We start from the raw sequence: 23,825 nt of genomic DNA on the forward strand, positions 1-23,825 counted from the left end.
TCTCTCACCGTGTCTCTCTCTCCCCGTGTCTCTCTCTCCCCGTGTCTCTCTCTCTCCCCGTGTCTCTCTCTCTCTCCCCGTGTCTCTCTCTCTCTCCCCGTGTCTCTCTCTCTCTCCCCGTGTCTCTCTCTCTCTCCCCGTGTCTCTCTCTCTCTCCCCGTGTCTCTCTCTCTCTCCCCGTGTCTCTCTCTCCCCGTGTCTCTCTCTCTCTCCCCGTGTCTCTCTCTCTCTCCCCGTGTCTCTCTCTCTCTCCCCGTGTCTCTCTCTCTCTCCCCGTGTCTCTCTCTCTCCCCGTGTCTCTCTCTCTCTCACCGTGTCTCTCTCTCTCTCACCGTGTCTCTCTCTCTCCCCGTGTCTCTCTCTCTCTCACCGTGTCTCACCGTGTCTCTCTCTCTCTCACCGTGTCTCACCGTGTCTCTCTCTCTCTCACCGTGTCTCTCTCTCTCTCACCGTGTCTCTCTCTCTCTCACCGTGTCTCTCTCTCTCTCTCACCGTGTCTGTCTCTCACCGTGTCTCTCTCACCGTGTCTCTCTGTCTCTCTCCCCGTGCGTCTGCGTAGGCCCCGAGGGAGCGAATCTGTTCGTGTACCACCTACCCCAGGAGTTCATGGATTGCGACCTCATGCAGATGTTCGTGCCGTTCGGCAACGTCGTGTCTGCCAAGGTGTTCATCGATCGCGTCACCAAGATCAGCAAGTGCTTCGGTGACCTGCACAGATCGCACTGATCGCACTGATCGCACTGATCGCACTGATCGCACTGATCGCACTGATCGCACTGATCGCACTGATCGCACTGATCGCACTGATCGCACTGATCGCACTGATCGCACTGATCGCACTGATCGCACTGATCGCACTGATCGCACTGATCGCACTGATCGCACAGATCGCACAGATCGCACTGATCGCACTGATCGCACTGATCGCACTGATCGCACAGATCGCACAGATCGCACTGATCGCACTGATCGCACAGATCGCACTGATCGCACTGATCGCACTGATCGCACTGATCGCACTGATCGCACTGATCGCACTGATCGCACTGATCGCACAGATCGCACTGATCGCACTGATCGCACTGATCGCACTGATCGCACTGATCGCACTGATCGCACAGATCGCACAGATCGCACAGATCGCACTGATCGCACTGATCGCACTGATCGCACTGATCGCACTGATCGCACTGATCGCACTGATCGCACAGATCGCACAGATCGCACTGATCGCACTGATCGCACAGATCGCACAGATCGCACAGATCGCACAGATCGCACAGATCGCACTGATCGCACTGATCGCGCTGATCGCGCTGATCGCGCTGATCGCGCTGATCGCGCTGATCGCGCAGATCGCACTGATCGCACTGATCGCACAGATCGCACAGATCGCACTGATCGCACTGATCGCACTGATCGCACTGATCGCACTGATCGCACTGATCGCACTGATCGCACTGATCGCACTGATCGCACTGATCGCACTGATCGCACTGATCGCACTGATCGCACTGATCGCACTGATCGCACTGATCGCACTGATCGCACTGATCGCACAGATCGCACAGATCGCACTGATCGCACTGATCGCACTGATCGCACTGATCGCACTGATCGCACTGATCGCACTGATCGCACTGATCGCACTGATCGCACTGATCGCACTGATCGCACTGATCGCACTGATCGCACTGATCGCACTGATCGCACTGATCGCACAGATCGCACTGATCGCACTGATCGCACTGATCGCACTGATCGCACTGATCGCACTGATCGCACTGATCGCACTGATCGCACTGATCGCACTGATCGCACTGATCGCACTGATCGCACTGATCGCACTGATCGCACTGATCGCACTGATCGCACTGATCGCACAGATCACACTGATCACACTGATCACAGATTGTACCCAGTCACCCACTTGCTCACCTACTCACTCGCCCATGCACTAACCCAGTCTTCCACTGACTCGCCATTCACTCAACCACTCACCCGCCCGCTCACCGACCCGCCCACTCACCCACTCGCCCACTCACCCGCCCACATCCCCCACCAACTCGCCCACTCAATCGCCCACTCACCCACCTACTCACACACTCACTCAACAACCCACTCACTCACCCACCCACTCACCCACCCACTCACCACCCACTCACCCACCCACCCACCCACCCACTCACCCACCCACCCACTCACCCACCCACCCACCCACTCACCCACTCACCCACTCACTCACCCACCCACTCACCCACCCACTCACCCACTCACCCACCCACTCACCCACTCACCCACCCACCCACTCACCCACCCACTCACCCACTCACCCACCCACTCACTCACCCACTCACCCACTCACCCTCTCACCCACCCACTCACCCTCTCACCCACCCTCTCACCCACTCTCTCACCCACTCACCCACTCACCCTCTCACCCACCCACTCACCCACCCACTCACCCTCTCACCCACCCTCTCACTCACCCTCTCACCCACCCACTCACCCTCTCACCCACCCTCTCACTCACCCACTCACCCACCCACTCACCCTCTCACTCACCCTCTCACTCACCCACTCACCCACCCACCCACCCTCTCACTCACCCTCTCACCCACCCACTCACCCTCTCACTCACCCTCTCACCCACCCTCTCACCCACCCACTCACCCACCACTCACCCACCCACTCACCCACCCACTCACCCACCCACTCACCCACCCACCCACTCACCCTCTCACCCACCCTCTCACCCACCCACTCACTCACCCACTCACCCACTCACCCACCCACTCACCCTCTCACCCACCCTCTCACTCACCCTCTCACCCACCCACTCACCCTCTCACCCACCCTCTCACTCACCCACTCACCCTCTCACTCACCCTCTCACTCACCCACTCACCCACCCACTCACCCTCTCACCCACCCTCTCACTCACCCTCTCACCCACCCACTCACCCTCTCACCCACCCACTCACCCTCTCACCCACCCTCTCACCCACCCACTCACCCACCCACTCACCCTCTCACCCACCCTCTCACTCACCCTCTCACTCACCCTCTCACCCACCCTCTCACTCACCCTCTCACCCACCCACTCACCTCCCACTCACCCTCTCACTCACCCTCTCACTCACCCACTCACCCACCCACTCACCCTCTCACCCACCCTCTCACCCACCCTCTCACTCACCCTCTCACCCACCCACTCACCCTCTCACCCACCCTCTCACCCACCCACTCACCCACCCACTCACCCTCTCACCCACCCTCTCACTCACCCACTCACCCTCTCACCCACCCTCTCACCCACCCACTCACTCACCCACTCACCCACCCACTCACCCTCTCACCCACCCTCTCACTCACCCTCTCACCCACCCACTCACCCTCTCACCCACCCTCTCACTCACCCTCTCACTCACCTCTCACCCACCCACTCACCCTCTCACTCACCCTCTCACTCACCCACTCACCCACCCACTCACCCTCTCACCCACCCTCTCACTCACCCTCTCACCCACCCACTCACCCTCTCACTCACCCTCTCACTCACCCACTCACCCACTCACCCACTCACCCTCTCACCCACTCACCCTCTCACTCACCCACTCACCCACTCACCCTCTCACCCACTCACCCTCTCACTCACCCACTCACCCTCTCACCCACCCACTCACCCACTCACCCACTCACCCTCTCACCCACTCACCCTCTCACTCACCCACTCACCCTCTCACTCACCCTCTCACTCACCCACTCACCCACTCACCCTCTCACCCACTCACCCACTCACCCTCTCATCCTCTCACTCACCCACTCACCCTCTCACCCACCCACTCACCCACTCACCCACTCACCCTCTCACCCACTCACCCTCTCACTCACCCACTCACCCTCTCACCCACCCACTCACCCACTCACCCACTCACCCTCTCACCCACTCACTCACCCACTCACCCACTCACCCTCTCACCCACTCACCCTCTCACCCACTCACCCTCTCACCCACTCACCCTCTCACTCACCCTCTCACTCACCCACCCACTCACCCTCTCACCCACCCACTCACCCACTCACCCTCTCACCCACTCACCCTCTCACCCACTCACCCTCTCACCCACTCACCCTCTCACTCACCCTCTCACCCTCTCACCCACTCACCCTCTCACCCACTCACCCTCTCACCCACTCACCCTCTCACCCACCCACTCACCCACTCACCCTCTCACCCTCTCACTCACCCACTCACCCTCTCACCCACCCACTCACCCACTCACCCACTCACCCACTCACCCACTCACCCTCTCACTCACCCACTCACCCTCTCACCCACCCACTCACCCACTCACCCACTCACCCTCTCACCCACTCACCCTCTCACCCACTCACCCTCTCACCCACTCACCCTCTCACCCACTCACCCTCTCACTCACCCTCTCACTCACTCACCCACCCACTCACCCTCTCACCCACCCACTCACCCACTCACCCACTCACCCACTCACCCTCTCACCCACCCACCCACTCACCCTCTCACCCACCCACTCACCCTCTCACCCACCCTCTCACCCACTCACCCACTCACCCTCTCACCCACTCACCCACTCACCCACTCACCCACTCACCCTCTCACCCACTCACCCTCTCACTCACCCTCTCACTCACCCGCTCACCCACTCACTCACCCACTCACCACTCACCCACTCACCCTCTCACCCACTCACCCTCTCACTCACCCACTCACCCTCTCACTCACCCTCTCACTCACCCTCTCACCCACTCACCCACTCACCTCTCACCCACCTCACCCACTCACCCACTCACCCTCTCACCCTCTCACCCACCCACTCACCCACTCACCCACTCACCCTCTCACCCACTCACCCTCTCACTCACCCACTCACCCTCTCACCCACCCACTCACCCACTCACCCACTCACCCTCTCACCCACTCACCCTCTCACTCACCCACTCACCCACTCACCCTCTCACCCACTCACCCTCTCACCCACTCACCCTCTCACCCACTCACCCTCTCACTCACCCTCTCACTCACCCACCCACTCACCCTCTCACCCACCCACTCACCCACTCACCCTCTCACCCACTCACCCTCTCACCCACTCACCCTCTCACCCACTCACCCTCTCACCCACTCACCCACTCACCCACTCACCCTCTCACCCTCTCACTCACCCACTCACCTCTCACCCACCCACTCACCCACTCACCCTCTCACCCACTCACCCTCTCACTCACCCACTCACCCTCTCACTCACCCACTCACCCTCTCACCCACCCACTCACCCACTCACCCACTCACCCTCTCACCCACTCACCCTCTCACTCACCCTCTCACCCACTCACCCTCTCACCCACTCACCCTCTCACCCACTCACCCTCTCACTCACCCTCTCACTCACTCACCACCCACTCACCCTCTCACCCACCCACTCACCCACTCACCCACTCACCCTCTCACCCACCCACCCACTCACCCTCTCACCCACCCACTCACCCTCTCACCCACCCTCTCACCCACTCACCCACTCACCCTCTCACCCACTCACCCACTCACCCACTCACCCTCTCACCCACTCACCCTCTCACTCACCCTCTCACTCACCCGCTCACCCACTCACCCTCTCACCCTCTCACTCACCCACTCACCCACTCACCCTCTCACCCACTCACCCTCTCACTCACCCTCTCACTCACCCACTCACCCACTCACCCTCTCACCCACCCACTCACCCTCTCACCCACCCTCTCACCCACTCACCCACTCACCCTCTCACCCACTCACCCACTCACCCTCTCACTCACCCACTCACCCACTCACCCTCTCACCCACTCACCCTCTCACTCACCCTCTCACTCACCCGCTCACCCACTCACCCTCTCACCCACCCACTCACCCTCTCACCCACCCTCTCACCCACTCACCCACTCACCCTCTCACCCACTCACCCTCTCACCCTCTCACTCACCCACTCACCCACTCACCCTCTCACTCACCCTCTCACTCACCCTCTCACTCACCCTCTCACCCACCCACTCACCCTCTCACCCACCCCTCTCACTCACCCTCTCACCCACTCACCCACTCACCCTCTCACCCACTCACCCACTCACCCACTCACCCACCCTCTCACCCGCTCACCCTCTCACTCACCCGCAGGCTTTGTAAGTTATGACTCTGCAGGATCGGCCCAGGCTGCCATCCACCCTCTCACCCTCTCACCCTCTCACTCACTCACCCACTCACCCTCTCACCCTCTCACTCACCCTCTCACCCACTCACCCACTCACCCACTCACCCACCCTCTCACCCGCTCACCCTCTCACTCACCCCGCAGGCTTTGTAAGCTACGACTCTGCAGGATCGGCCCAGGCTGCCATCCACCCTCTCACCCTCTCACTCACTCACCCACTCACCCTCTCACCCTCTCACTCACCCACTCACCCTCTCACTCACCCACTCACCCACTCACCCTCTCACCCGCTCACCCTCTCACTCACCCGCAGGCTTTGTGAGCTACGACTCTGCAGGATCGGCCCAGGCTGCCATCCACCCTCTCACCCTCTCACCCTCTCACTCACTCACCCACTCACCCTCTCACCCTCTCACTCACCCTCTCACCCACTCACCCACTCACCCACTCACCCACCCTCTCACCCGCTCACCCTCTCACTCACCCGCAGGCTTTGTAAGCTACGACTCTGCAGGATCGGCCCAGGCTGCCATCCACCCTCTCACCCTCTCACTCACTCACCCACTCACCCTCTCACCCTCTCACTCACCCACTCACCCACTCACTCACCCACCCACTCACCCTCTCACCCACTCACCCACTCACCCACCCTCTCACCCGCTCACCCTCTCACTCACCCGCAGGCTTTGTGAGCTACGACTCTGCAGGATCGGCCCAGGCTGCCATCCACCCTCTCACTCACTCACCCTCTCACTCACTCACCCACCCACTCACCCTCTCACTCACCCTCTCACCCACTCACCCACTCACCCACCCTCTCACCCGCTCACCCTCTCACTCACCCGCAGGCTTTGTAAGCTACGACTCTGCAGGATCGGCCCAGGCTGCCATCCACCCTCTCACTCACTCACCCTCTCACTCACTCACCCACCCACTCACCCTCTCACTCACCCTCTCACCCACTCACCCACTCACCCACCCGCTCACCCTCTCACTCACCCGCAGGCTTTGTAAGCTACGACTCTGCAGGATCGGCCCAGGCTGCCATCCACCCTCTCACTCACTCACCCTCTCACTCACTCACCCACCCACTCACCCTCTCACTCACCCTCTCACTCACCCACCCACCCACTCACCCTCTCACCCGCTCACCCTCCCACTCACCCGCAGGCTTTGTGAGCTACGACTCTGCAGGATCGGCCCAGGCTGCCATCCACCCTCTCACCCTCTCACTCACTCACCCACTCACCCTCTCACCCTCTCACTCACCCACTCACCCTCTCACCCACCCACTCACCCACTCACCCTCTCACTCACCCTCTCACCCACTCACCCGCTCACCCTCTCACTCACCCGCAGGCTTTGTGAGCTACGACTCTGCAGGATCGGCCCAGGCTGCCATCCAGGCCATGAACGGCTTCCAGATTGGGATGAAGCGGCTGAAGGTTCAGCTCAAGCGCAACAAGAACGACGGCAAACCCTACTGACCCCACAGGTACCTGCACACACCTACCACACCTACCACACCTACCACAAACCCTACTGACCCCACAGGTACCTGCACACACCTACCACACATACCACACATACCACAAACCCTACTGACCCCACAGGTACCTGCACACACCTACCACACATACCACACATACCACACCTACCACACCACACCTACCACACCTACCACACCTACCACAAACCCTACTGACCCCACAGGTACCTGCACACACCTACCACACATACCACACCTACCACACCACACCTACCACACCTACCACACCTACCACAAACCCTACTGACCCCACAGGTACCTGCACACACCTACCACACATACCACACATACCACGCCTACCACACCACACCTACCACACCTACCACACCTACCACAAACCCTACTGACCCCACAGGTACCTGCACACACCTACCACACATACCACACATACCACACCTACCACACCTACCACACCTACCACACCTACCACACCACACCTACCACACCTACCACACCTACCACAAACCCTACTGACCCACAGGTACCTGCACACACCTACCACACATACCACACATACCACACCTACCACACCTACCACACCTACCACAAACCCTACTGACCCCACAGGTACCTGCACACACCTACCACACATACCACACCTACCACACCTACCACACCTACCACACCTACCACACCACACCTACCACACCTACCACACCTACCACAAACCCTACTGACCCCACAGGTACCTGCACACACATACCACACCTACCACACCTACCACACCTACCACACCTACCACACCTACCACGCCACACCTACCACGCCTACTACCTACCACTCCACACCTACCACACCTACCACACCTACCACACCTACCACACACACCACACACACCACACCTACCACACCTACCACGCCTACTACCTACCACTCCACACCTACCACACACACCACACCTACCACACCTACCACGCCTACTACCTACCACTCCACACCTACCACACACACCACACCTACCACACCTACCACACATACCACACCTACCACACCTACCACACCTACCACACACACCACACATACCACACCTACCACACCTACCACACCTACCACACCTACCACACCTACCACACATACCACACACACCACACACACCACACCTACCACACCTACCACACCTACCACACATACCACACACACCACACACACCACACCTACCACACACACCACACCTACCACACCTACCACACCTACCACACCTACCACACCTAGCACACCTAGCACACCTACCACACCTACCACACCTACCACACCTAGCACACCTACCACACCTACCACACCTACCACGCCTACCACGCCTACCACACCTACCACACCTACCACACCTAGCACACCTAGCACACCTACCACACCTACCACACCTACCACACCTACCACACCTAGCACACCTAGCACACCTACCACACCTACCACACCTACCACACCTAGCACACCTACCACACCTACCACACCTACCACACCTACCACACCTAGCACACCTAGCACACCTACCACACCTACCACACCTACCACACCTAGCACACCTAGCACACCTACCACACCTACCACACCTACCACACCTAGCACACCTACCACACCTACCACACCTACCACACCTACCACACCTACCACGCCTACCACCTACCACACCTACCACACACACCACACACACCACACCTACCACACACACCACACCTACCACACCTACCACACCTACCACACCTACCACACCTAGCACACCTAGCACACCTACCACACCTACCACACCTACCACACCTAGCACACCTACCACACCTACCACGCCTACCACGCCTACCACACCTACCACACCTACCACACCTAGCACACCTAGCACACCTACCACACCTACCACACCTACCACACCTACCACACCTAGCACACCTAGCACACCTACCACACCTACCACACCTACCACACCTAGCACACCTAGCACACCTACCACACCTACCACACCTACCACACCTAGCACACCTAGCACACCTACCACACCTACCACACCTACCACACCTACCACACCTACCACACCTACCACACCTAGCACACCTAGCACACCTACCACACCTACCACACCTACCACACCTAGCACACCTACCACACCTACCACACCTACCACACCTACCACACCTAGCACACCTACCACACCTACCACGCCTACTACCTACCACACCTACCACACCTACCACACCTACCACACCTACCACACCTACCACGCCTACCACACCTACCACGCCTACCACCTACTACACCTACTACCTACCACGCCACACCTACCACACCTACCACACCTACCACACCTACCACACCTACCACACCTACCACGCCTACTACCTACCACGCACACCTACCACACATACACCTACCACACCTACTACCTACCACGCCACACCTACCACACCTACCACACCTACCACACCTACCACACCTACCACACCTACCACACCTACCACACACACCACACCTACCACACTAACCTACCACACATACCACACCTACCACACACACCGCACCTACCACACCTACCACACCTACCACACCTACCACACATACCACACCTACCACGCCTACTACCTACCACGCCACACCTACCACACATACACCTACCACACCTACCACGCCTACTACCTACCACGCCACACCTACCACACCTACCACACCTACCACACCTACCACACCTACCACACTAACCTACCACACATACCACACCTACCACACATACACCTACCACACCTACCACGCCTACTACCTACCACGCCACACCTACCACACCTACCACACACACCACACCTACCACACTAACCTACCACACATACCACACCTACCACACACACCGCACCTACCACACCTACCACACCTACCACACCTACCACACCTACCACACCTACCACACACACCACACCTACCACACTAACCTACCACACATACCACACACACCACACCTACCACACCTACCACACACACCACACACACCACACTAACCTACCACACCTACCACACCTACCACACCTACCACACCTACCACACTAACCTACCACACCTACCACACCTACCACGCCTACTACCTACCACACCTACCACACCTACCACACCTACCACACCTACCACACCTACCACACCTACCACGCCTACCACACCTACCACGCCTACCACCTACTACACCTACTACCTACCACGCCACACCTACCACACCTACCACACCTACCACACCTACCACACCTACCACACCTACCACGCCTACTACCTACCACGCCACACCTACCACACATACACCTACCACACCTACTACCTACCACGCCACACCTACCACACCTACCACACCTACCACACCTACCACACCTACCACACACACCACACCTACCACACTAACCTACCACACATACCACACCTACCACACACACCGCACCTACCACACCTACCACACCTACCACACCTACCACACATACCACACCTACCACGCCTACTACCTACCACGCCACACCTACCACACATACACCTACCACACCTACCACGCCTACTACCTACCACGCCACACCTACCACACCTACCACACCTACCACACCTACCACACCTACCACACTAACCTACCACACATACCACACCTACCACACATACACCTACCACACCTACCACGCCTACTACCTACCACGCCACACCTACCACACCTACCACACACACCACACCTACCACACTAACCTACCACACATACCACACCTACCACACACACCGCACCTACCACACCTACCACACCTACCACACCTACCACACCTACCACACCTACCACACACACCACACCTACCACACTAACCTACCACACATACCACACACACCACACCTACCACACCTACCACACACACCCACACACACCACACTAACCTACCACACCTACCACACCTACCACACCTACCACACCTACCACACTAACCTACCACACCTACCACACCTACCACACACACCACACACACCACACCTACCACACCTACCACACCTACCACACATACCACACCTACCACACACACCACACCTACCACACCTACCACACCTACCACACCTACCACACCTACCACACATACCACACACACCACACACACCACACCTACCACACCTACCACACACACCACACCTACCACACCTACCACACATACCACACACACCACACACACCACACCTACCACACACACCACACCTACCACACACACCACACCTACCACACCTACCACACCTACCACACCTACCACACCTACCACACACACCACACCTACCACACCTACCACACACACCACACCTACCACACCTACCACACCTACCACACATACCACACATACCACACATACCACACCTACCACACCTACCACACACACCACACCTACCACACTAACCTACCACACCTACCACACACACCACACCTACCACACTAACCTACCACACCTACCACACACACCACACCTACCACACCTACCACACATACCACACATACCACACACACCACACACACCACACCTACCACACACACCACACCTACCACACACACCACACCTACCACACCTACCACACCTACCACACCTACCACACCTACCACACACACCACACCTACCACACTAACCTACCACACATACCACACACACCACACCTACCACACCTACCACACACACCACACCTACCACACCTACCACACCTACCACACATACCACACATACCACACATACCACACCTACCACACCTACCACACACACCACACCTACCACACATACCACACCTACCACACACACCACACCTACCACACCTACCACACCTACCACACTAACCTACCACACCTACCACACACACCACACCTACCACACTAACCTACCACACCTACCACACCTACCACACCTACCACACCTACCACACATACCACACCTACCACACACACCACACCTACCACACCTACCACACCTACCACACCTACCACACCTACCACACACACCACACCTACCACACTAACCTACCACACATACCACACACACCACACCTACCACACCTACCACACACACCACACCTACCACACTAACCTACCACACATACCACACACACCACACCTACCACACCTACCACACACACCACACCTACCACACTAACCTACCACACATACCACACACACCACACACACCACACCTACCACACACACCACACCTACCACACCTACCACACCTACCACACATACCACACATACCACACATACCACACCTACCACACCTACCACACACACCACACCTACCACACTAACCTACCACACCTACCACACACACCACACCTACCACACTAACCTACCACACATACCACACACACCACACCTACCACACCTACCACACCTACCACACATACCACACATACCACACACACCACACCTACCACACCTACCACACACACCACACCTACCACACTAACCTACCACACATACCACACACACCACACACACCACACCTACCACACACACCACACCTACCACACACACCACACCTACCACACTAACCTACCACACCTACCACACCTACCACACCTACCACAGCTACCACGCCTACCACACACACCACACCTACCACACTAACCTACCACGCCCCGCCTACCACGCTAACACCCGGCAGAGGGTTTGTTGAGGTTGGAATCGGGCCGGACTTCCCGGTCAATGCGCCGTGTTTTGGCCGCAATGAATTTCCGCTTCGTTTGAGCTGCGGTCGTTTTGTGGGATTGCCAGGCCCATCTGTGGGTCTCTGTGGGTCTTTGTGTATCTCTGTGGGTCTCTGTGGGTCTCTGTGGATCTCTGTGGGTCTCTATGGGCATCTGTGTATCTCTATGGGTCTCTGTGTATCTCTGTGGGTCTCTGTGTATCTCTGTGTGTCTCTGTGGGTCTCTGTGGGTCTCTGTGTGTCTCTGTGGGTCTCTGTGGGTCTCTGTGCGTCTCTGTGGGTCTCTGTGTGTCTCTGTGGGTCTCTGTGGGTCTCTGTGTATCTCTGTGGGTCTCTGTGTATCTCTATGGGTCTCTGGGTCTGTATGTGTCTCTATGGGTCTCTATGGGTCTCTATGGGTCACTGTGTATCCCTATGGGTCTCTGTGTATCTCTATGGGTCTCTGTATCTCTGTGGGTCTCTGTGTGTCTCTGTGGGTCTCTGTGGGTCTCTGTGGGTCTCTGTGCGTCTCTGTGGGTCTCTGTGGGTCTCTGTGTGTCTCTGTGGGTCTCTGTGTATCTCTGTGGGTCTCTGTGTATCTCTGTGGGTCTCTGTGTATCTCTATGGGTCTCTGTGTATCTCTGTGGGTCTCTATGGGCATCTGTGTATCTCTATGGGTCTCTGTGTATCTCTGTGGGTCTCTGTGTATCTCTGTGTGTCTCTGTGGGTCTCTGTGGGTCTCTGTGGGTCTCTGTGTGTCTCTGTGGGTCTCTGTGGGTCTCTGTGGGTCTCTGTGGGTCTCTGTGCGTCTCTGTGGGTCTCTGTGTGTCTCTGTGGGTCTCTGTGGGTCTCTGTGTATCTCTGTGGGTCTCTGTGTATCTCTATGGGTCTCTGGGTCTGTATGTGTCTCTATGGGTCTCTATGGGTCTCTATGGGTCACTGTGTATCCCTATGGGTCTCTGTGTATCTCTATGGGTCTCTGTATCTCTGTGGGTCTCTGTGTGTTTCTGTGGGTCTCTGTGGGTCTCTGTGGGTCTCTGTGCGTCTCTGTGGGTCTCTGTGGGTCTCTGTGTGTCTCTGTGGGTCTCTGTGGGTCTCTGTGTATCTCTGTGGGTCTCTGTGTATCTCTATGGGTCTCTGTGTATCTCTGTGGGTCTCTATGGGCATCTGTGTATCTCTATGGGTCTCTGTGTATCTCTGTGGGTCTCTGTGTATCTCTGTGTGTCTCTGTGGGTCTCTGTGGGTCTCTGTGGGTCTCTGTGTGTCTCTGTGGGTCTCTGTGGGTCTCTGTGGGTCTCTGTGCGTCTCTGTGGGTCTCTGTGTGTCTCTGTGGGTCTCTGTGGGTCTCTGTGTATCTCTGTGGGTCTCTGTGTATCTCTATGGGTCTCTGGGTCTGTATGTGTCTCTATGGGTCTCTATGGGTCTCTATGGGTCTCTGTGTATCTCTATGGGTCTCTGTATCTCTGTGGGTCTCTGTGTGTCTCTGTGGGTCTCTGTGGGTCTCTGTGGGTCTCTGTGCGTCTCTGTGGGTCTCTGTGGGTCTCTGTGTGTCTCTGTGGGTCTCTGTGGGTCTCTGTGTATCTCTGTGGGTCTCTGTATCTCTGTGGGTCTCTGTGTATCTCTATGGGTCTCTGTGTATCTCTGTGGGTCTCTATGTGTCTCTATGGGTCTCTGTGTATCTCTGTGGGTCTCTGTGTATCTCTGTGGGTCTCTGTGTATCTCTGTGGGTCGCTGTGGGTCTCTGTGGGTCTCTGTGTATCTCTGTGGGTCGCTGTGGGTCTCTGTGGGTCTCTGTGTATCTCTGTGGGTCTCTATGTGTCTCTGTGGGTCTATGTGGGTCTCTGTGGGTCTCTGTGCATCTCTGTGGGTCTCTGTGGGTCTCTGTGTATCTCTGTGGGTCTCTGTGTATCTCTATGGGTCTCTGGGTCTGTATGTGTCTCTATGGGTCTCTATGGGTCTCTGTGTATCTCTATGGGTCTCTGTATCTCTGTGGGTCTCTGTGTGTCTCTGTGGGTCTCTGTGGGTCTCTGTGGGTCTCTGTGCGTCTCTGTGGGTCTCTGTGGGTCTCTGTGGGTCTCTGTGTGTCTCTGTGGGTCTCTGTGGGTCTCTGTGTATCTCTGTGGGTCTCTGTATCTCTGTGGGTCTCTGTGTATCTCTATGGGTCTCTGTGTATCTCTGTGGGTCTCTATGTGTCTCTATGGGTCTCTGTGTATCTCTGTGGGTCTCTGTGTATCTCTGTGGGTCTCTGTGTATCTCTGTGGGTCGCTGTGGGTCTCTGTGGGTCTCTGTGTATCTCTGTGGGTCGCTGTGGGTCTCTGTGGGTCTCTGTGTATCTCTGTGGGTCTCTGTGGGTCTCTGTGGGTCTCTATGTGTCTCTGTGGGTCTATGTGGGTCTCTGTGGGTCTCTGTGCATCTCTGTGGGTCTCTGTGGGTCTCTGTGTATCTCTGGGTCTCTGTGGGTCTCTGTGTGTCTCTGTGTGTCTCTATGGGTCTCTGTGGGTCTCTATGGGTATCTGTATCTCTATGGGTCTCTATGGGTCTCTATGGGTCTCTGTGCATCTCTATGGGTCTCTGTGGGTCTCTCTCGGTCTCTATGGGTTAGTATGTGTCTCTGTGTATCTCTATGGGTCTCTGTGGGTCTATGGGTCTCTATGGGTCTCTATGGGTTAGTATGTGTCTCTGTGTATCTCTATGGGTCTCTGTGGGTCTCTGGGTCTCTATGGGTTAGTATGTGTCTCTGGGTCTGTATGTATCTTTATAGGTGGTAGGTAGTGGGGGGGGGGTGAGAGTGGGGGGGGTAGGGAGTGGGTGGGTGGGGGGGGTAGGGAGTGGGGGGGGGGGTGGGGGGGTAGGGAATGGGGGGGGGGTGAGGTGGGGGGGGGGGCAACTTTGGCTTCGAGGGGGTGGGAGAAAGACCCACACGACACCGACTGTCAAGTTCCCCTCGCTGGGCTGTTCTCACCCACTCGTGAGATGGAATTCTAGATTTGTAAGCTTTTGTGACTGCAAGGATTCATAACTCTTGGGTTTTTTCGGTAAAGTCACCATGTAGGTAAAAAAATAAAAAGATAAAATTAATAAAAGTTAAAGAAAATAAATAAAATAAAAATAAAATAAAAATCACGACGTTTCGGAGGCAACACAAGCCTCCGTCTTCAGGTTGGAACCGTCACAGCACGATTGCCAGAGGTCGCAACCGGGTACCCGATACCCGTACCCTACCCAATACCCGGCTACCCGTACCCGGCCGGGTACGGGTATCCGTTTGCGACCCTGGTGCGGCCGGGTACGGGTACGGGTAGGCTGTGAGTCACTGCTGAGTCACCGTGATTGTCACTCATTTCCCAACGTCTTGTCTCTTCTCACAATTCAAGTTCCGAGAATCAACCCACCCGCGCCTGCAACGTGGCTTCATCCCAGAGGTCGCAATCGGGTACCCGATACCCGTACCCGGCTGGGTAGGGTACGGGTACGGCCGGGTACGGGTACCCGTTTGCGACCCTGGTGCGGCCGGGTATGGGTACGGGTAAGGAATCAAAACCCGTTTGCGAGCTCTGTCAGCCGGTCGAGAGACGGTGAATCTCGGTGGGGTGGAGGTGGGGGGGGGGGGAGGGCCGTTCTCGTGGCTAAATAAAGGACATGAATGATTGTTTTCTTTACCAAACGTAACTCTGAAAACATCTTCTTGGTTCTTTCGGTGAAGTCATCGCGTAGAAGGGAAATGATAAAGTAATAAAAATAAAGCAAAATAATTCTCACGACGTTTCGGCCACAACGCAAGCAGCCGTCCTCAGGTGAAGAACAGGTCTGTCGGAAAGACAGCGTCTGATAATATATATTATATACATTATCAGAGTTGTGTTTTTTGTTTGCATTATGACCGCAGGTATTGTGGTCTACGCAAACACGACTCCTTGTAAAAAAAGATGTCAGTTTTGTTGCCAGATAGAAGGGTAAAACAAGTATAACCCGTCAAAACTAAGTTTTTCACTATAAATCCTTTATATGCGTGGCGGCTAGAGTCCTCTCGTCCTCTGGCTTGAGATGGCTGCCACCTATGGGTCAGATGATTGCATTGCACCATTAAGCAATTGGTAATTTAATATAATATTTTTGTCCTAAAAAGTGTAAAATTTTGGGAAAAAAAATTCCACGAACATTAATTGTCACGCACAACGAGTCTGCGTGCAAAATGTCAGCTCGATTGGATCACGGGAAGTGTGTTAAAAAACGACCGAAAGATTTGCACGGTCCTAAGCAAGCAAGCGAACTTAATATAAAGGATTTAAAAACCAATTATCATATTTTTTTACTGCCAAATGAGGTTCCAATGTTGTGAATAAAGGACGTTGAAGGTGATGACATAGTCCGCTCCGTTGAGCTCCCATCATCGGCGATGTCCATCTCGTTCTCGGGGCTTGTCAAAAAAAATCTCGCTCTGAGGCCTTTCGTCACCCGGGTAAAGTAAGAAGAGGCCCTTTAGTTTAGTCAGCGGCTCACGGGGCCGCCGCGTCGTTTCCCGTAAATCCAGGCTGCCTCCCCTTTGCCTTTCCGTGTCCCGTGGTCACTCACCCCCCCCCCCTCCCTGTCCGTGTCTCCGTTGCCCCTCGTCCGCACGTCCCGTTCGTGTGCGTGGCGGTGGTGGTGGCAGGGCCAAAACGCCAACGCTAACCGCCAGTCTGATGACCGCCGTAACCCCCCTTCCGCACCGCCCACCGCAACCGTGGCCAAAATGCGAAATCTTCGTCCCCCTGGAGAGAGGGTTTTGGAGTTGTGCTTGAGTCGCCCTGTCGCTGTGGTGTTGCTTTGCCGGGCGAAAGTGTCGTCTGCCGTTGTTGTGGTTACCGTGTCCGACCCGTAACACATGAGCCAAGTGTCTTGGAACCCACTTTGTTGATAACGGCTCTTGCCGTCCGTCTGTGTCTGTCTGTGTCTGTCTCTCGTTGTCTCTCTCTCTGTCTCTGTTGGTGTCTGTGCGTGTGCATTTGTGTCTGTGCGTGTTGCGTATTTGTCTCTGCCCCCCCCCTCCCCCCCTTTCTAGAAAACGTTTGGTACGTGGGCTGTACCCGTGTCTCTACCGTTGACGTGACGTGTTAAAACAAATCTGTTAACCTTCCGGGTTCTTTGTGAGCTGTTGGTGGTGTAACGCACGCACCGCACCGCACGCACCGCACGCTCGTGATGAACACACTCGATGAACACTCGCACACTCGCCAACCCGGACCAATCAAATAATCTCGTGCAGAAGCTCCCGCACCCACCCGTTCAGACACACGCGTACAAACGGCCGTACAAACGGTTGCGCGCCCGTTCAAACAGCTGTACGGAACGCTCCCACACGCATACTCGCGACCATCCACGCATATCCTTCACGGAACCGTTGGGGCAAGTGTTGTTAGCGACGCACGCACGCACACACACACACACGTACGCACACACCGACACATAACAACAGCTGTCACCACGGGGCTTGTGCCAGGCCAGGTGCACTTTGAGGCCAAGCGAAGTGTCGAAGGCTCGCTGCTGGCAGGAGGTCACGGGACACACAGGTGCCATGGGTTGACCGACTTGAGATTGGCAGATGCGTTTTACGCCTGTGACAGCTTGCTGTGTTTTAGCTGCCCGGTGATCCGCTCGTTGTTGTGAGCGTCACCTCTCTGCTCTTGCTGGAGGGTAGACTGCCCCCAACTGACCAGTAGCATCCAGCCAACGCAGCCTTGCCTGCCGGAGGAGCTCGCCGATGGGACTTTGTCCAGATCATTGAAGCATTTGTGAGCTCCTCGCACAATCCAGCCTGGTTACACCCAGGATGGATCGTAGGTGGGCCAGCCTAAATGTTTCTAACCGACGCAGATGTTCCATTTTAAAGAGGGGGGGCGTGGGTCCACGTTTCGCCAGCGTAGAGAAGGGAGGGGCATTATTGGCCTTCGTGTGGAGAAACAGACCGGGTAGCTTCCACACAGCAGCGTTAGACGACCCTATTAATGCGGAGTGAGATCTCTGCTGCCAAACCAAAGCTGGTCATAAACACACTGCCCAGGTATTCTCCACAACTGCCCCACTGCTAAAGGGATGGATAACAAACTACCCAGGCAGGTGTTTGGTTTTGGTGGGGCTGATGGTGGTAAGACCCCACCTCCTAGTGGCACTCTCCAGGTTCAGCAGCAAGCGCCTCCAACTTCTCCCCCTGAGCGAGCAGATCTTCAGCATACCTAACACGATTGACCAATAAGGAGCCATCCCTCGAAAGCTACTGGACATCAATCGGCCTCCCCATTTGATCTGTCTCGGATGAAAGGTCCTTAATGGCTTGGAGAGCAGAGAGTCGGGGGATTTGAAAAGCACAAAGCACCCAGACCCGTGGCCCATTCAATTGATGGTATCGCTGGTCACAACCGGGTCAGGTAGTCTCGGGATCGCCCCAGCCATGAAACTAACCCACCACACACACACGCACATCCACGCGCGCACACACGCACACCGCCACCACCGCCACCACCGCCACCACCGCCACCACGCAGCGTTGTAACGCGCGAGCGTGCGCGCCCACTCGCCTGTGGTGTAGTTTACCCCCTCTTTAAACCCCCCCCCCCCCCTTTGTCGTGTAACGGCAGAACGGCCGTGTTTTTTTTATTTGAGTACAACGTGGGGTAACGCTGTGTCCGTGTACCAACGTGTGTGTGTGTGTGTGTACGCGCGCACAGCGCAATCACGTCGTGTCGTTTGAACTTTGTTACCGACTCGTGCGGCAGATGAATTATATAAATGTCGCCAGTCGGCGTTGCCGTCATTCGTTTAACCGCATCTTGTCGTGTGCCTTTTTTTCTTTCGAGCGTCAACCGTTGACGTTCTGTGTTACCGTTCGCCCCGCCCACCCCCCCCCCCCCGTAACGACACACGTTGTTGTGTTTGCTGTTTCAAAGTTTTTCTGTAACCCGCTGGTGTTTTGTGAACAAGTAAGCGTTGTGACCCGCTCTCGTACACCCCCTCCCCTCCCCCCTTAACCCCCACCCACCCTCTTCCGTAATCGCTGCCTCTCCCAGACTTCCAGGATGGAGTTAAAGTAGAGGCTGGCGTTAAAACGGGTTCGGTTTAAGGCGGAGAAAAGCTCGGTTTAAAATAGGCTGGGTTTCAAAACAAAGTCTGGGTTTGAAACAGAAAGATTGGGTTTGAAACGGAGACGGATTGGGTTTAAAGCAGAGAAAGGTTGGGTTTCAAACAAAGGCTAGGTTTTAAACAAAGGCTGGGTTTTAAACAAAGGCTGGGTTTTAAACAAAGGCTGGGTTTCAAACAAAGGCTGGGTTTCAAACAAAGGCTGGGTTTTAAACAAAGGCTGGGTTTAAAGCAGAGAAAGATTGGGTTTTTAAAACGGAAAGATTGTATTTAAAACAGAGGCTGGGTTTAAAACGGAGAAAGGTTCGGTTTAAAGCCGACAAAGATTGGGTTTAAAGTAGAGAAAGGCTGGGTTTTAAACAGAAAAAGACTGGGTTTAAAGCAGAGGCTGGGTTTAAAGCAGATAAAGATTGGGATTAAAGCAGAGGCTGGGTTTAAACAGGTTTGGTTTAAAGCAGAGAAAAGCTGGATTTAAAACGGAAACAGATTGGGTTTAAAGCAGAGAAAGGCTGGGTTTTAAACGGAAAAAGCTGGGTTTAAAGCAGAGAAAGATTGGGTTTTTAAAACGGAAAGATTGGATTTGGATTTAAAACAGAGGCTGGGTTTAAACGGAGAAAGGTTCGGTTTAAAGCCGACAAAGATTGGGTTTAAAGTAGAGGAAAGGCTGGGTTTTAAACAGAAAAAGGCTGCATTTAAAGTAGAGGCTGCGTTTAAAGCAGATAAAGATTGGGATTAAAGCAGAGGCTGGGTTTAAAACAGGTTCGGTTTAAGGCAGAGAAAAGCTCGGTTTAAAATAGGCTGGGTTTCAAACTAAGGCTGGGTTTCAAACAGAAAGATTGGGTTTAAAACGGACACAGATTGGGTTTAAAGCAGAGAAAGTTTGGGTTTTAAATAAAGGCTGGGTTTAAAGCAGAGAAAGATTGGGTTTTTAAAACGGAAAGATTGTATTTAAAACAGAGGCTGGGTTTAAAACGGAGAAAGGTTCGGTTTAAAACCGACAGATTTGGTTTAAAGTAGAGAAAGGCTCGGTTTTGAACAGAAAAAGGCTGGGTTTAAAGCAGAGGCTGGGTTTAAAGCAGATAAAGATTGGGATTAAAGCAGAGGCTGGGTTTAAACAGGTTTGGTTTAAAGCAGAGAAAAGCTGGATTTAAAACGGAAAGAGATTGGGTTTAAAGCAGAGAAAGGCTGGGTTTTAAACGGAAAAGCTGGGTTTAAAGCAGAGAAAGATTGGGTTTTTAAAACGGAAAGATTGTATTTGGATTTAAAACAGAGGCTGGGTTTAAACGGAGAAAGGTTCGGTTTAAAGCCGACAAAGATTGGGTTTAAAGTAGAGGAAAGGCTGGGTTTTAAACAGAAAAAGGCTGCGTTTAAAGTAGAGGCTGCGTTTAAAGCAGATAAAGATTGGGATTAAAGCACAAAGTCTGGGCTTAAAACGGTCCGGGTTGAAAACGGAGACATTGGGTTTAAAGCGGAGACCGATTGGTTTTAATGTGGCGAAACGCGCAAGTCGTAAGCCGTAGTTTTGCAGGGGGGGGGGGGGGTAGTCCTTGACCCCCGCTTGGGGCAGCATCGCCAACCGCAGTTCGAGTGACTTTGGCAGATGCTCGGCCAAATCAACAACACCAACACTGCCGCCATCCCTAGCTCAGCGACACTCTCCGCGCCCCCCACCCGCCCTCGGCTCCTTCGTGTCCACCGCCTCCGTAGCCCGGTCGCTCGCTTTGCCCCTTGGGCTGTCGGTTCTAAAGGCAGGCACCCAACTTGCGGAGGAGGAGAGTCACCGTCCGGGGAAAGCGCTTTTTGGTTATTCGCAAATGGGGGGGGTTCCTTTTTTATTTTTATTCCTCCCCTCTCTTCCATCCTCTCACATGCTATTTCTAGATTTGAAGCTTTCGTGACCGCAAGGATTCGTGCTCGTAGTTTTTTCGGTAAAGTCACCACGTAGGTAAAAAGCAAAATTAATAAAAATAAAATAATAAAAATAGCGGACGTTTCGGAGGCAACGCGAGTCTCCGTCATCAGGTGGGACCGTCCACAGCCAGATTTGCTGCGTCAAGTGAGGCAGAAATTCCAAGATGCAAGTTCTTAAATACAAGTTAAGGGGGAGGAGAGAGGAGGGGGGGGGGGCTTATCAGAATGTGGTAGTCAATGAATGGAACGTATTGGGAGGGGGGGGGGGCTGCCCTCCTTTCCCCCCCCCTCAATCCCCACCCCTCATCCTTCTCGCCCCCCCCCATCCTCCATTCCCCCCCCCCCCCCCTCTTCAATGGCCACACAAACTCCTTGCCCGGGGCTTGATTCTCTCCCCCGCCTCGATCCACCCAAACTGAGCAGCAGCGTTCTCCCTTGCAGGGCCATCGTGTGGTGGCCTTCAGTGCAGGCCCCTGATGTGGGCCTTCCCCCCCCCCCTCTCCACGACAATACATAGATGGTGAAAACATCCCCAATCATCGTCGTGCTTTTCAGTTCAACGGCGGGGGGACCCACACCCCCAACGACTAGCCCCCTTCCCCACGTAGAGCTCAAGTAAATAGAGCGTTGTCCATGTCTCGGCGGTGGTGGTTGGTGTGGTGGTGGTTGGTTGATGGTGGGTGGTGGGGTGGTGGTGGTGGTTGGTAGATGGTGGGTGGTGGTTGGTAGATGGTGGGTGGTGGGTGGTGGTGGTGGTTGGGTGGTGGTGGTTGGTTGGTGGTGGTGGGGGGTGGTGGGGTGGTTGGGTGGTGGTTGGTTGGTGGGTGGTGGTTGGTTGGTGGGTGTGTGTTTGGTTGGTGGGTGGTTGGTTGGTGGGTGGTGATGGTTGGTTGGTTGGTGGTGGTGGGTGGTGTTGGGTGGGTAGTGGTGGCGAACTTGTTACCGAGTCACGCCAGAAACCGCCGGTGGTCTGGCCCTTGTGTCCGGCTAACGACGACGACGAGGAAGATGGCAGCAGCGGCGGCGGTGGCGCTCGCCCCGAAGTTTTGCACCAGCCACGGTCGGGCTTCTCCCCGTCTTGTGGTAGTGATTCATTAAAGGGGGGGTTGGGGCGGCGGTGTTAAGCCCCATCGGTAGACCGATGGGGGAATTTGCCGGCAAGGCAAGGCAAGGCAGGCAAGACAGGCCCCGTTGAGTTGAACTCGGGGAGAGGCAGCGGCGTCGTTTGCCAGGGAATCTTGACGCTTAGTTCATACTGGAGGAAATCCGATGAGCCATACCCGTTTGCGACCCTGGTGCGGCCGGGTACGGGTAGGCCGTGAGTCACTGGTGAGTCACCGTTTGTCACTCATTTCCCAACGTCTTGTCTCTTCTCACAATTCAAGTTCC

At 55.5% G+C, this 23,825-nt stretch overlaps 1 protein-coding gene across 1 annotated transcript; it reads left to right on the forward strand.

Annotated features, from left to right (window-relative positions):
• The first annotated feature begins 537 nt into the window (after positions 1-537).
• LOC144954403 (CUGBP Elav-like family member 2) lies at positions 538-22,662 on the forward strand. Its single transcript, XM_078884906.1, has 3 exons — positions 538-703; positions 7,584-7,719; positions 18,454-22,662. Exons 1-2 carry the CDS (start codon positions 607-609, stop codon positions 7,709-7,711), a joined length of 225 nt encoding a protein of 74 aa, XP_078741032.1. The 5' UTR covers positions 538-606; the 3' UTR covers positions 7,712-7,719; positions 18,454-22,662.
• The last annotated feature ends 1,163 nt before the right edge of the window (positions 22,663-23,825 follow it).

This window comes from Lampetra fluviatilis, unplaced genomic scaffold (assembly GCF_964198595.1).
Source record: "Lampetra fluviatilis unplaced genomic scaffold, kcLamFluv1.1 SCAFFOLD_1018, whole genome shotgun sequence".
NCBI classification, from domain to species: domain Eukaryota; kingdom Metazoa; phylum Chordata; class Hyperoartia; order Petromyzontiformes; family Petromyzontidae; genus Lampetra; species Lampetra fluviatilis.